The 16,310-nt window shown below is 37.2% G+C and overlaps 1 protein-coding gene across 2 annotated transcripts in view; it reads right to left on the bottom strand.

Annotated features, from left to right (window-relative positions):
* GALC (galactosylceramidase) overlaps positions 1-16,310 on the bottom strand; it is a 71,047-nt gene that overhangs the window by 49,914 nt on the left and 4,823 nt on the right. For both annotated transcript variants that reach the window (XM_021000294.2, XM_021000295.2), the window contains exons 2-6: positions 11,743-11,811; positions 11,426-11,489; positions 7,432-7,545; positions 4,984-5,123; positions 4,105-4,143 (exon numbers count right to left, since the gene is read on the bottom strand). In XM_021000294.2, the coding sequence (XP_020855953.1) occupies positions 4,105-4,143; positions 4,984-5,123; positions 7,432-7,545; positions 11,426-11,489; positions 11,743-11,811 (426 nt within the window). The remainder of the gene's footprint in view (positions 1-4,104; positions 4,144-4,983; positions 5,124-7,431; positions 7,546-11,425; positions 11,490-11,742; positions 11,812-16,310) is intronic.

Below are 16,310 nucleotides of genomic sequence, written 5' to 3'. Positions count from 1 at the left end.
GAACAGATTTTCAATCTAGTTAAGTGACTCTTAGAAATAGCTAATGATTTATTATTTTTTTAAAAAAAGAGTAACAGCCTAATATGACTAAAAAGTCCAAATCTCTCAGTTCAGTGATCCTGCCATTAGGCAATATACCCCAAGGAGGTCAAAGGCAGGAAAGAAGGTCCCATAGACACAAAAAATTTTCAGAGCATCCTCCTTGTAGCAGCAAAGAACTTAAAAAAAAAAAGCTGGTATTCATTGACCAGGGAATGGCTAAACAAATTGTAGTACATGAATACAATGGAATATTGCTACAGGGTAAGAAATAATGAACAAGAAGAATTCATGGAAAGACACATATAAACGAAGAACAAAGAAAAACCAATCAAACAATACATAGTGATTACAACAAAGGGGTAAAAACAAAACCACAACTGAACACTGTGCAATTGCCAAGCTTGACCCCAAGGGAAAGTTGAGGAAATTGTAACTTCTTCCCTTCACTATAAAGTTGGGGGACTACAGATGTGCGATATGGCATGGATTGTCAGATTTGGTTGTTGTGATAAGTAGTTAGGCTGAACTACTTTCCACCCCACCCCCCTTTCCTTTTAAATTGTAAGAGATGGTTCAAGGCAGGGCTAAGGGATGAGAAAAGAAAAGATACTTTAAACATCTCATTTATGTGCACAGACTTATACAAGAAATTTTAATTTTAAGCCTCAGTGCGACATTACCTTAAAAGATAAGTAATGCAATTACTTTAAAATGAATCTATACAATGTGACGAAAAAAATCCAAAGATGAAAAAGATTGGTCTAAAGATACTAACATTCTTAGAAGAAAAATCATTTTGTATTATACTGAAGGTAGAAAATGCTGTTCTTACTGTTACTAAAAAAAGACAAAGAATAACATCTATTTGTAGATCAGACAGTTACAGGTGTTAATAGCAAATTGAATTATACTGGCAATCAAGAATGGTGCTAGACAAGTATAGCCTATATCAAATTGCTTGCCTTCTCAATGATGGGGGAGAAGACGGGGGAGAGAATTTGGAATTCAAAGTTAAAAAAAAAACTGTTAAAAACTTTTTACAGGTAATTGAAAAAAACAAAATAATTGAGAAAAAAGAATAGTGATAGATACACAGGTGATATTAAGGATTTTGGGGGGATACAAAGTAAAAAGTGTGATCTCTACTCTCAAGCATTTAAGAAAGAAAAACTAGCACATTAATAGCAATAACTATTAACTATTAGTAATTTATTATAATTCACAATTTTTGCTATTAATAATAATAGCCAACATTTATACAGCAGCTAGATGGTGAAGTGGCTGAAGTGCTGTGTGTGGAGTCAGGAAGACTCATCTTCATGAATTCAAATCTGTCAAGAACTGAGGCTGAAATCTGTCAGGAAAAGACCAAAAGATCAATCCAGAAGAAGAAAGCAGCCCCACAACAACTATAAACAGTACCTAGAGGGAAAAAAATGGCATGGCCACACAGACTACAAGAATGGCTAGTAGAAAGGAAACGAGATGTTTAAAAATGAAATTAGAAATTAAATGGGTAGCTCAGAAAAAAAAATTGTAAGACAACAAGAAATATTAGAACAAAATCAAAACAAGGAAAAATAGAGGAAACTGAAATTTCCCTGGAAACGATCACTTCAGAATCATCAGAATCTCTGAAAACCATGACCAAACAACAACAACAACAAAACAAAACTCTGACACCATATTTTAGGAACACATAAAAGAAAATTGCCCAGATCTATTAAAACCAGATGGCTACTAGAAAGAATCCACCCACCACTTCTTAAAAGAAATCCCAAAATGAAGATACCTAGAATGTTATAGCCAAAGTCTGAAGCTTCTAAGTCAAAGAAAAAACACTGCAATTAGACAGAGAGAATTCAAGTACCAAAGAACCAGAGGCAGGATCATGAGACCTACTCTGCAATTTAGTCTTAAAGAGCTTCCTAGAGCATGGAGGCATTAAATGATTTTCCCAGGGTCACACAGCCAGGATGTAACAGAATCAAGATTTGAACTCAAGCTTTCCTACAGTAGATGCCAGTTTTCTATCCACCACGCCATGTTGCATTTCATCTAGTACTTGGATAACAGATTTAGAGATGGAGCACCTTAGAGGTCATCTCATTCATTTTATAGATTCAGTAACTAAAGCTCAGAAGTTCAATGGGCTTGTCCAGGGTCACATAGTTACTAAATGTCTGAAAAGAGATTAGAACTCAGGTCTTTCTGTCTTCCTGTCCAGTATTCTATCGATTATATCAACCTGCTTCATACATTTTTTTAAGAAACAATTGAAGTTCTATCACAACACAAACACAATTTATTTGCATCAGCATTATTAAGCTAGCATGAGAGAAAAAAAAACTACTGAAGTTTTAAGATAAAATCAATGACTTCAGTAATTCCAAAAGACTCATGATCTCACTGGTATAAGTACTCTCTATATCCAGTGCAAATCAGTTTAATCCATGCCTTATCATACTGTGCAGTTCTGGCCCATGACCTTCTATAAGTCCTCAAGAGAGGATATACGTCTTCCTTTATATGGCAGTAAATAGAGCACTGGGCCTGAAGTGAGGAAGACCTGAGTTCAAATTCCACCTTAACCCTTTCTAGCTGTCTGATCCCAGGACAGTCATTTAAGCACTGTATGTCTCAGTTTCCTCATCTGTAAAATGGAGAGAATAATAACACCTGTCTCACTTCTTTCTAGGATAAAATGAGGAAATATTTGTAAAGTATTTTGCCAACCTCAAAGCTCTATATAAATGCTAGTTTTTTATTGTTGTTATTATTTTTAATGAAGAAACTCTAGAATTCAATGAAGTAGATTCCCCCAAAATGAGAAACATAATAAAAATAACCATAACCTACCTCATCCTAAACTATAAACCACCATATATTTTCCAATGATTATGAAAATGACATTAGTATCTACAAAACGTATGAGTATCTATGAATTGATCACAAAAAGAACTATAATACAAGAGTTAACAAACATGCTGAACACTGCAAAGGAAAACAAAGTGATTACAAATGGAGTCTGAAATGTTGGATAGAAGGGAAAAAATTCACATTTTAAATACTATGCTCAGTAGAGATGTTTCAGGGGTTTTTTTCCTAAAGTTTTCTAACTTCATGATAACAGGGTTCTGATATTAGCTCTAAACCAGAATTTCAAAACCAAGTTCCTCCTTCCCCAAGTCAAAAGGGAAAATATAACAATTCGGTGACATCTCTATGAATACAGCTAGTAAACAAAAAGCGGTAACATAAAAAAAAACCCTATCTCTTAGGTAATAACATTAAATAAAAGTGTTTAATTTAAATTTTGGTAAAGAGAAATGTCTCAGTAGTCTTCCAACTCACACCCCTTTTTTCCTTTATTTCAAAGTCAGACTAGATTCTAAGTTTGTTTTCATCTCTGCCTTCTGATGGACAGCTTATCCACTATCTTTTAGTCTTCTGCTATAAGCTTTTAAAGTGACATGTTTCCTATAAACAAAAACTTACAAGTGTTCAAAAACTCAATACTGAGGATGGTTTTGCAAATGGAAATAATTCCTCTGGGAAAAGAGTAGTGAGAAATGACTTGAGAGTCAGAAAGACCTGAGTTCCTTCCTGCTGTGTGACTCAGGACAAGGCATTAAATCTCTGAGTCCCCAGGCAGCTCTCTAAGACCTTAAGCTGCAGAAAGGATCCAATGTGCATGGATAGAGAAAGATGCCTCACAGGAAGCTCCTTACATTAATGCAATCCTAAGTCTAGACAGCTTCTATTTCCTATCCCTGCTTCCCTTCCTAAAAAATTCCTACTTCAAAAAAAAAATCTTTACTGAATTATACCAGGAATGGTACAAAATGGCCGAAAAATTACTTTGTCATCTTTGGAGTTAACTTGTTATTATGACATGAAACAAATGCTAAAACACCAAGATGAAAGGAGATTTTATGCAATAATGTTACAAGCAACAAAATAAATATTTTGGTGTTGCCACAGCTTTAATTTCAGTGGGATCATAAATTTTTTTTCTGCCAACAATGGTACAGAAACAAAGCTTTTCAAGGTGCTACAAACCTTTACATATTCACTGTCAAATGCTCTCTCGTTCCAAATCTACAAAACAAAACATAAATTTTTAAATAAGGTTGAAATATAAAAGTCTGAATGTAAAACAAGAACCATAATAAATGCTACTATCCCCTTCCCATGTTTCAAATTATGTGACTGTCGCTTTTCCCTCCTTAGGGAATTCATATATTTGTGGTTTATATGGCACCAGGGTGCCCTTAAAAAAAAAACCTCACCATTGTTTTAAAGGAATTAAATATTTATTGCACAATTTACTAGAATCCAGGGGGGGAAAAATCAAAAGAAAATTCCCAAGACAACAGGTTAAGAAAATTAATCACAGGTCTACATTCTGGAGACCAGGTCAGAATGAGTCAGAAAACTGCATAGCAACCTGCTAAATGGTTACCAAAAAATGTAATAATGAGCCAAACAGAAAAATCAAACACTTAAATGGCCACAGGAGGGATAGGAACAGGGAATATGAGCAAAATCCATTGCAATTAGATAATCACAGAATTTCAAATGCACCCTAGCAAACAAATACATGCCCCCTCTTTTACAGAGGAGGGAGTAGAGGTCCAGAGGCTAAGTAACTTGCCCAAAGTCTCACAGTTACTTAGTGTCAAGAACAGGACTAGAACATGGCTCCCCGGTGTCCCAATCCCATTTATGACTGACTGATATGTAAATGCAGAAAGGAAAGTGGATGGCACTTCAAGAAAAATAAAGGCAATTTTATATCACTATCAACCACCAAGGGAAAAAATTAGCCTTATGACAAGGAAGACCAGTTACACAACAGAATACAAATAGGGTCTAAATATAGAGGTTAACTAAAGATGAAAGGCTTAAATAAACAAAGGTACTTTAAATATTACTAACCCCAATGTAATCGATATCCAAATCATGATATTGTTTAGCACCCAAAATCCAGCTCACGACATACAAAGCAGTAACATGAGGCATGACATAGGGCCAGTTTTGACCATCACCTATCCAACCAGGAAATGACCAGGGTAACCCTAAAGAAAGAGATAATCAAAGCATAAAAGCCTAAGTTAACAGATCAAGTCTAAAAAACATCAAATGTGACGCTTAGTTACACACACACACACACACACACACACACACACACACACACACACACACACAAAATCAGGGAACATATTCTCATCTGGCGAACATCATAGATGGGACTGGCATCCATGCTCTTTTCCAGTAATAATCCTAAGAGCTAAGTATTTTTCTAAGTGGAGAATAAAACTTCATTTGATGCCCAACACCTTCCCTGCTCCCTCAGCTGCCCCTCCATTCTGATGGCAGTTGGGAGGGTGGGGCACTAAACTTCCTCCCAAAGCCTTCTTCACAGCAGGCTCAGAACCTTCCAGGTAACTCTCTGTTTTCCATCAGTGGCTCTGCTTGGTTTTCAGTCCATGGAACATCGCACCCCATTCTGGTACCCCCTAGAGTTCCTCCCCCTTTTCAGCTTCCTTTTGTCTACTGTCTCCCCCCATTAGACTGTAAACTCTTTTAAGGGCAGGAATTGTATTTCTTTTTTTTATTCGTATCTCCAGTGATTAGCACAGTGCCTGGTATAGAGAAGGCACTTAATAAATGTTTACTGATTTGAATTTATTTTTTCTTTTCTTTTTTTAGGCAATCGGGGTTAAGTGACTTGCCCAGGGTCACACAGCTAGTAAGTGTCAAGCGTTTGGTCTGAGGCCAGATTTGAACTCAGGTCCTCCTGACTTCAGGGCGGGTGCTCTATCCACTGCGCCACCTAGCTGTCCCTGATTTAAATTTATTGGATTAAAAAAAAAACACATTTAGGAAATGTGCCTACTGCTTCAAAGGACAAAGGGGAATATTTTAAGAGTTTGGTCAGATCTATCTAATTCTAAACCTCAAGTTGTATATATATGTATGTATAAATATCAGTCCCTCTATATAGTAATACAATAATCATCTAATGATCTTTTGGTGAGTTTCTACTGATTTATTGCCAACATTCAACTTCAGGTTTAGAAAATCTGTCTGGGTGTTTGTGTATGGGTGTAGGTGTGTGGGTGTGGGTATGGGTGTGTATACAGCCATTAAGGGAATTTGCTTTACTTCACTACATACGTTTCTTATAAGGACTATTGTTTTTTCCCTTTTTTTCCAGTGCGGTAGGGGTGTGAATGTGAAAAGAAGAAAAAATAAATTTCTGTTAACTTTTTTTTCAGAAATGGGGAGTGCTACAGATGTGGAATATTGCACTGTGTACTTTTATATGAGGTCACTATATTATTAGTTTTACTTAACTTTTATTTTGTTACCAGAGACCTCTCACAAGATGAGTAATCTGTAAATATAATGTAAAAACAAAAAGAAATCAGTAAAACTTTTTTTAAATGACATTTAAAAAATAACAATAATAATAACAGCTAATATTTATATAGCACTTTCTATGTGCTAGGCATTATGCTAAATAAATAAGCACTTAATAATTTTTAGCTCATTTGATCCTCACAACTACCACGTTGTTCAAATGCCAAATTTATGTTGGCCTAAAAGAATATTTTATGGAAAACTCATGCAAGGAAAGTGTCACATGGTGGTCAGAGGAAGTGATATAAGGACACTTTCAAGGTCTCTCTAAAGAATTCTGGAATCAATTGCATGACATTGGAGATGCTAGCAAAGGACTACACAGTAGGGCATTCCCACAACAAAGAAGGCTCTATGATCCATGAGCAAAGTAGAATTTCAGTAGCTCAAAAGAAACAGAAGTTGAGCAAATTTAGGGACATACCTACCCCAAAAGTTCATGTGGACTCTTTGTGCTTCACCCATAGTACAGCCCTCTGAGCTGTAATTTTTCACAGCACTGTTGGAAGTCCTCTTCTATAACTATTCTGAGTTTATGAAATATACTCTAAATAAATGCCATGTGTCTGTTCTAGAAAAAATATTGACATTAATTTTTATGTTTTGGGGGGCAGCTAGGTGGTGCAGCGGATAGAGTGCTGGGCCTGGAGTCAGGAGGACCTGAGTTCAAATCCAGTCTCAGACACATAACATTTACTAGCTGTGTGACCCTGGGCAAGTCACTTAACCCCACTGCCTAACCAAAAATTTAAAAAATTTATGTTTTGAGAAACTTCACTTCAGAAATTACCCAGGCCATCTCCAGTGAATGAGTGAGTTATTATTATTAGACATGATTCCAAATGACCTTTGTTTGATTTCCAAAATCAAACTCAACTTCAAAAAATAAAGAATAATGCCATTATAAAGTAATGGATCATAGACTGGCTCTGAAAGAGAATCAAAAGTTAAAATTCTTACCAACAAGTTTAATATTGGGATTCCTCTTCTTAGCTTCCTTCATTAGCCACCATTCATAACCCCGGAAATAGTTCTTGTCATCTGCATAGTGCATATGAGAGGGCTCAGTGCCATCTAAATAAGACAGAGGGGAAAAAGGGAAGGAAGTTTTTAGTTCACAGCACTTCAAACTATGCTACATTTGTCCAAATACACACTTCTAAGAAACAGTATTCCCAGTTCAAACCTGGAATCAGAGAATAACTTTATAGTAGGATTTCTTTAATGCCCAAAGTATTATTAAATTTAATTAAATGTATTAATATAAATTAATTAAATTTAATATCTTTTCCTTGAAATTAAATAATCTGCACATGAGAAGTATTTAAAGCCTACTGTCATTAAAATTTGCCCTACACTCTCCTACTTCCACATCTGCGCTCATGAAGTTTGCTTTGCCTGGAATGTCCTCTACCTTTTTTCTATCCTCAATCAGTCCCAACCCAGACTTTTAGAACATTAATACTGTAAAAATGAAGAAGCCAAGACTAAGGTAGAGAGACAGTTGGTACACGATTTCTTTCTTCACAGATGCACTCAATGCAGCCTCTGAAGCTGAGACGCAACAAAGTATGGATCCATTCTATACTGCTTGTGCTAATTTTGGCCCAATAATTAACACCAAGAAAACACAATTTCTCCACTAGCCAGCACCACACCATCCTTAAGTGGAATCATCAAATACAGCAAACAGAGAAATTTCGAACACTGTGGATAACAAGTCCACTTACCTTGGCAGTATACTTCCCAGGGATGTACACAAAGAGGATGAGATTGATTCATGCATTGCCAGAGCTAGCTCAGTATTTGGGAGGCTCCAAAAGAAAGTATGGGAGAGAAGTATTAGACTGCCTACTAAACCGAAGGTCTACCGAGCCACTGTGCTGACCCCTCACTGTTGTATGCCTGTGAACCCTAGACAGTCTACCAGCACCAGGCCAGGAAACTGAATTGCTTCCATTTGAACTGTCTTAGGAAGACTCTGAAGATCACCTAGCAGGATAAAGTACCAGACACTGAGGTCCTTCCTTGAGCTAAACTGCCAAGAATTCAAACTGTACTTCCGAGAAAGTAACTCTGATGGGCTGGCCTCACAACTACCCTGGAAGGCAGATACTATTATTATCCCTATTTTACAAATGAAGAAATTGAGTAAAATAGAGATCAAGTAACTTGCCTAGGGTCACACAGCTAGTGTTTCCCTACCCAAATGCCACTTCCCCCAAGAAACTTTCCTCTTTCTCTAAACAGGCAAGGACCTTCTCCCTCAGGACCCAAAGTACCTTTTGCACTTCTTGTCTTCGGGAATGAAGGTCAAATAACAAGATACTTGGAAAACTATAGCACACAATCACATTTCGTCCCCTGGACTATTAGTTCCCATGGGGCAGGGACTATGTCCTCTCTAAACTTTGTATTTCAACAAGGACAGTGGTCACATTCACTAGGGGAACAGAACTGAATTCATATCATCATAGAGCATGATAATGTGGTCATCCAAAAATTACAAACTTACGGTATGTAAGCATTATGTTATAGGAACTATTCTTATCACACAATGTGAAATCTCTGAAGTGTTGCTCCTGGCCTTTCTCATTTCAACTGGGGCACAGCCCTAATTCCATTTTTATTCTCTTCATATGAATTTTGATCTTTCTCAGCTTTCAGCTTCAATTTTCAGATTATAGTGAAAAAAACAATCCTTTACATCCTGTATGGGCTTCAGTTCAGAGTTCCTAATGGTCTTTTAGGCTGTGATTATTTGGGGAAGACTAGAAGAATATAAAGAAAAAAAAAACCAAAAGGTAGCAAGCACTTAATACTTCAGATGGATTCCAGCCAGCCCTTAAAGACTTTATTTTACACAGCTTTCCATGTTTGCTCTCATTCTATAAACCTGTCTTTGTTAACTGAAAAAGAAGCAATGAATTTTGAAATAGGGTTATACATGCAGTCCACTATTCATCTCATTTTGATAAGTAACATGTTAAAAGACCACCAGAGACCTCCAAGGGCTGTCTGGGCCATACTTGTTTTGGCTTTTGGCCACATGGCTAGTGTCAGGCTGGATGGCAGGTGGGAAATGGGTAGAAGCAGTGGCTTAACCTATCCTCCTCCTCTTTCAGTGTAGACTTTTTGTTCCGTAGGTAGCAGGTTACAGTTTCGGGAAGGAGTCTGTAGTTCTGACTAGGTTCTAACCTGAGCATAAAAAGCCTTATGTCTACCTAATTGCCTCAAGAGTGGGTAGCAGGCATGTGGGTCACTTTGTATTCATATATACAACATGGTTTACTTTCAGTTTGGAAATGACAACTATTACATACTAAATGGTTATATTATGGTTGCTAAGGAAGGAACTTGTGACCTTTGAATTTCTTGGCACAAGCAAAAGATTTCAGTTTTTAACTCAGTGAAAACTGGTGTCTTTTCTCTCTCCTCGCTTTAGAGATTTAATGTTGAATCTCCATTGCATAATACATGGCTTTCCTCCACTTGTCCTCTCCCACTATGAGATAATGGGTTGCTACATCTTGACTGGGCTACCATTGTCCTGGATCTCACTGTCCTGGATCCCAATCTGGAGGCATTTTTGGTGTCCCTAAATCAAGCTTTGCCATGAGGAGGTGGGGAGGAGCTCTGAAAGAGATGCTGTTCTTAGCCTCAGTGCCAGTGTGGTGCAGTACAAAGAATGGGGTTCAGGTCCTAGTTCTGCCTTGCATATGCCACCTTACATTTTTAGGCCTCACTTCTAAATATGTAAAATGAGGGGATTAGACCAGATGATTTCTAAGGTTCCTTCTAGCTCTCAATCTGGATTGGTTCTATTTATAGTTTAAGCTTTGGCTGGAAAATATACATACAACTTCCTTCTGACACCTTTTGAGAGATTTATAGTTCAATTAATTTTTTGGTGCTTTATTATTTTTCTCAAATACAAAAACAAATTATGTGCATCAAAAAAATTATAGGTCTCCACCAATGGCTTACAAAATTGAATTTCCATGCTACAAAATGAACAAATTTCCCACAGAGCTTCTTATGATGAGATCTAGCCTGTAAAACTGTCCCCTACATTTTTTTAATTTGAAGTCTGAGGTTCCAAAAGTATTAAACTAGTATCAAAAGCATATGGTGTCTTAAATTTTGTATAATTCATTTACAACTATTTTCTTTTTTTGTTTGTTTGTTTTTAGGCAATTGGGGTTAAGTGACTTGCCCAGGGTCACACAGCTAGTAAGTGTTAAGTATTTGGTCTGAGGCCAGATATGAACTCAGGTCCTCCTGACTTCAGGGCCGGAGCTCTATCCACTGCGCCATCTAGCTGCCCCTATCTTATTTTTTCTAAAGTGCTAAATCACTTGTTTATATCAGAAATGTGATTTTAAGTGACTCCTCTTTCTTTCTTGGCATTTTTCTATCATAGCTGTCCCTTTTTTCAATTTTTCAGTGAAATTCCAAACTTATAATCTATCATCTCTAAAGCCCCTTAGGTCCTTTCCCATTAATTATTTCCCTTCACTTAACCTAAGATCAATCTGTGGTTCTTAAGATGGAAAAATCAGCTTTCAACAAAATTAAGCAAAATTATAAGTTTCCCAATCAAGACAAAAAGTTTTGTTGTTGTTCAGTCATATCTGACCCTTCATTACTCCATTTGGGGTTTTCTTGGCAAAAATACTGGAGTGGTTTGCCATTTCCTTTTCCAGATTACTTTATGGATGAGAAACTGAGGCAAATAGGGTTAAAGTGACTTGCCCAGGGTCACAAAGCTTGTAAGAGTCTGAGACCAAATTTGAACTCAGGTCCTTCCTGACACCAGATCTGGCACTCTATCCATTGTGGCACTTAGCTGCCCCAAGACAAAAAGTAGGGATATCTATATTCCAATACAATGCACTTTAAAGTTAAGCACAGAATGCACTGCTGAAGTGTCCCATTTTCCCAGAGCTCTTACCTGTTGTTTGTCCATCACCACCTATTTCCACTTTCAGAATATGCAAAGAGGCACCAAAGTTTGGCTGGGGAAAAGAATTAACAACATTAACAGTGTCCTTCATTGCATCATGCTCAAAGTACTTTAAGAAGTTATCACCTAGATATTATAGGTAAGACAAACAAGACAAAATTTAAAACAAGGCAGAATTTAAATTTATGTCTGTCACTTTTATGACAATCAATTTCAAGAGGCAAAAAAAAAAAAACCTCACTTTCAAAATTTAAGGTTCCCAAACAACTCTTAACACAACCACTAAATGTCTCTTTTAACATTACCTTAAATAAATAATCCAATATTTCGGAACGATAAGGCTCAGGGTAATTGACCAGAAGTCTGGAGGTTGCCTAAAAAAAAAGAGATTTCAAAGGAAAAAAAATATTGAAAACTTTAAAAAACAATTAAAGCCACCTAACCAGACACCTAACTTGCCCATATTTAACCATACTTTAGAAGTAGAAGTGGATTCAGTTTAAAGTAGTTTATACATTGCCCACAGTAGAATTTAGGGAAGCAAAGAAGAGTTGAAAGAGACATATACTATTCAGTTACAAACTGAAGTCAATCAACTTTAGCCCAGGCTTTAAATAAAGCCAAATAAAAAGAACTATCAATGAGAAAGTTATTGTCCTGGCAGATGAGGGTTCCTGAAAGGATGCTGGTGTGACACCCTATTTTCTTAAGTCTTTTTAGGAAATTGTAAGCATTATCATGGGGCACATATGAGGAAGAGTCACTACTGTTTCAACTACAACAGAAAGAAGCAACAGGCTTGGATGGCCTCATCTACACCATCTATATCTCATCAGCACCGAGTTACACTCAACCATGGAACTGACCACAACGTATCAATAACGTCTTGTGCTATTTGCAAATAAAATTTTAGAAGAAGTATTTGTATATTAATGGGCCCTGTATAACCCCTCTGGGCCAGGCCTCTTTCTCATCTGAAAAATGTACTAACAAAATACTCTGCTTACATCAAAACTGTTGCAAAAACAAAATAAGATAATATGAAAAGTATAAAGTATAAAGTAAAAAGTATAAAGATGATACTGATAAGAGGCAATGTTATAACAAGGGTAAAAAAATTTTTTTAAAAATACTTTTCAAGAGACTAATAGGTGTGATAGTACCATTTTGAGCTATGTGTCTTCTAGCTTTAATTTTTAATACCTGAGTTTTAAAGGGCTGTGTTTATGAAATGTTCATTATTTCAGCTTTAGGACTTGAGACCATCAGAGTAAAGAACTAAACATTACCTTTAAAATATAAGGTTGCCAGGTCATAGTCTACATATTGTCCAATGCCCAAACAAATGGCCTTAGATGGTTTAGAAGTCAGAAACTGGTAAGGTCAAAAAGGGGAGAGGAAAATTAGGTTGCAAAAGTCATAAAGATCAAAGAAGAACAGTTGAATAAGAGTAGGTGCTAAGTTTCAAGCTGCCTACTTAGACAAATTTTATGATCTGTAAGTCACAGCCAAGATTTCACTATGTGATATAAGACATCCACCCACAGGGGCAATATTTAACCATGTTTACTGTTTCACCTAGTTCAACTGATGTCAGATATTCTACACTTAACCTGAAGACATCAAGAAAGCTTAAACCTACTAGTTCCCAAGACAACCCCAGTCACTTTTGTCCTTCTGCACAGGCCCTTGCTTTTTTCTTTTATGTCTTTTTAAAATTTTAAACTGATTAATGAAATCCTGGTGCATCCACAATGAGCTCATCACAAAACCCTCCCTTTTCCTCTTTTTTCAGAACTATTTGTTTACCTTTGTTTCTTAAGAATTTCATTCTGTTCCTTCTAGACTGACACCTCTTGTAGAATTTTAGGCCAGAAGATCCTACAAGTGTTTTCTTTGAATCTTTTGACATCTCCACTCTCAAAAAGAAGGTTTATGCACAGTGGATAGAGCTCCAGCCTTGGAGTCACGAGAATCTGAGTTTAAATGTGACCTCAGACACATGACACTTACTAGCTGTGTGACCCTGGACAAGTCACTTAACCCTGATTGTCTCACCAAAAAAAAAAAAAAAAGGTGTATGAAGGTGTATGTATAGCAAACATTCACTAGCTTTCCTTTCCTCTCCTCTTCTCTCCTCTCCTCAAATTCTAAGGTGGGGTAGTACTTTCTGCCCACAGTTCCCTTCAACAATCAATTCCTTCAGGTTAGTAAGATTCATCTCTAGAATAAAAGCCTTATAAGACCTTTATAATAAAAGCCTTATAGTAAGACCCTTGGTTGGTCTCTTTGCTGTTAAATGATGTTTATCTCATTAAGGTATTTAATTGCTATGTTTGGACAGAGAGAACTCTAAAAGGTGCCTGGATAATTGAAGTCTTCCATACATTACACCCACCTGCGGTCCAGGCTTATGATTTGTTTACCAAAGATCTTTCTGTCTAGCTTCTATGTTCCACATCAATGACAAGAGTGTTTATTTCTGTAATGCTTACTCCAAATATTCTCCACTATGCTTCCCCACTCTAGTTACTAGATTTCCTCACAGAAGTATATTTACTTAAAATATAATGCTGCTCTCAACATGACTAGTGGTCTAAGAATATAAATAAAAATTCTCAAAAAGAAATGAAAACTATTAATAACCACATGAAAGAATACTCCATATCACTAATAAGAGAAATGCATATCGAAACAACTCTGAGGTTACACCTGACTCCCAGCAAATTGGCTAAGATGACAAAAAACAGAAAATAGTCAATGCTGGATTGGTTTTAAGACAAGAACTCTAATACATTATTGGTGGGGCTATGAATTAGTACAAACATTTTGAAAACAATTTGGAATTATGCAAAGTGAGTAAAATAAAATATTCATACACTTTGACATAGAGATTCTACTACTAAGCATATACTCTAAGGAGGTGACTAAATTTTAAAAAAAAAGTCATCATAAATACCATTTATAGCAGCAGTTTTTGTGTTATGAAAAGAACAGAAAACAAAACAGATGCCCACTGGATGGGGAAAGACTGAAAAAATAGTAGTACATGACTGTAATGGAATATTGCGCCGTAACAAAAATCCAAATATAATGAAAACAGAGAAGCATAGAAACTTAAACGAATTGAAGTAGAGTGAAGTAAGTGCCTCATCTGAATTACACATCCCAATCCCCAGAGATAACCTAGAGATCCTTGCGGCTACTTTGATCCTCACGGCTACTTTGAACTCAGGCAACCAAAAAAATGATGTCAAAAGTCTGTCTCACTAGTACCCAGTCCACCAAGACACGAGGAAAGCCTCAATACACTTTAAGGAAAAATTAGCCAAACTTGCATGGGAGATGAGTTAGAATAGTGTTCCTACCACACCCTTCAACTCAGAGATTCCACTGCTAGGCCCCAAGGAGGTCAATGAAAGAAATGAAGGACCCATATTCCAAAATACGCATAAAAGCACTTTATATGGAAGCAAAGAACTGTTAACAAAGTAGACACCTATCTACTGCAGAATGGCTAAACATTGTAGTTTGTGAATATAGTAGATATTAATTACTTCACTCTAAAACAGGCCTGTACAACCTGCGGCCCACAGCACGCCAAAGGATTCCCAGTGGACCTCAAAAAATGTAGAGGAAACTATACTCTACACTTTTCATGGGCCACCCAAAATCCTTTGGCTTTATGGCCCACAGGCTGCAGTTTCTGCAGGCCCGAGGAAAAACACAGAAAAGCATAAAAAGATTTATATATCCTGATACAAAGTGGAAATGAAGACGATTGAGACCAGCCACGATGACAGAAAGGGAGGAAGCAATACTGAGGAGCTCTCCCCCACAGCTAGTCCACAAAGACCCAGATAATACACAAGACCACACTGATCAGGAAATACAGTTAAAAATCGCAGGGAGTCATCTTTTCAGCCCAAATCAGCATAGGGAGACAAAAAGAAAGGGACTGTGTGGACATGGGGACAGGCTATGCTGGACATTCCAGCACAGGGACTAAATGAGGATTTGTCTGAGTCTGCAGACCAGGGTAAGATCACAGACCCTAGATCCATCAGAGACCTCATTCAGGATGCAAGAATAGCGCCAAATAGCAGCTCCGTCACTCACGTCCCATAGCTGGACCACAGATCCAACGAGGACTTCAGAGAGGATCTGCCCCAAAGGGTGGGAACCTGGACGTAGGGGTGGGGGTCGAGGGCAAGGCATGGTCAGAGGTCCTAAAACTGTGTCCCGAGCAAGGAACAAGTACAGAAGGGAGCAACAGCTGGGTGGTTCTGATCCCAGAAATGGAACAAGGCCTTGGTTCCAGTCCCAAACACAGTCCGAAGCTTGGAGCAGAATAACAGTAAACAGCTATTATATGTTATTATTATAATTTATTACTATTGTTGTTATTATTATAACAGCTATTGTGTTATTACTATATATGGCTATAAGAAAAGTTAGGAAAATAGCTTTTATTAAAATATTATATGATAGTATATTATAAAATAAGATGACGAAATGAGAAAATAGCATCTTTTCAGAAGTGGGAATTTTTTTTTCCTAGAAATTAGGGCAGGAAGCCCAGACTAATGAGGAGCTTTCAGTTCTGTCACTCTATGCCTGCTGAGCTTTCCAGATGACTAAAATTCCAGACAGTTGATTCCAACAGCAAGCCTATAGCTGTGTTGCTCACACCCAGACACAGGTAAGGAACTTGCAGAGCTCAGACAAGGAAAGCAGCACTCAGTCTGAAACAGACTGGTTTGGGCGCACTGGAAGTTTACAGGTCCCCAACCTGAACAGGTCCCTGAGATCTCTGAATAATATAATACTCAGTGCCCTGAGAAAGCAGAAGCAGGACCCTCTGGCTGAAGTT

This window comes from Phascolarctos cinereus, unplaced genomic scaffold (assembly GCF_003287225.1).
Source record: "Phascolarctos cinereus isolate Bilbo 61053 unplaced genomic scaffold, phaCin_HiC Scaffold_3;HRSCAF=262, whole genome shotgun sequence".
Classification (NCBI taxonomy): Eukaryota; Metazoa; Chordata; class Mammalia; order Diprotodontia; family Phascolarctidae; genus Phascolarctos; species Phascolarctos cinereus.
This window is presented reverse-complemented; position numbering and strand designations above follow the sequence as displayed.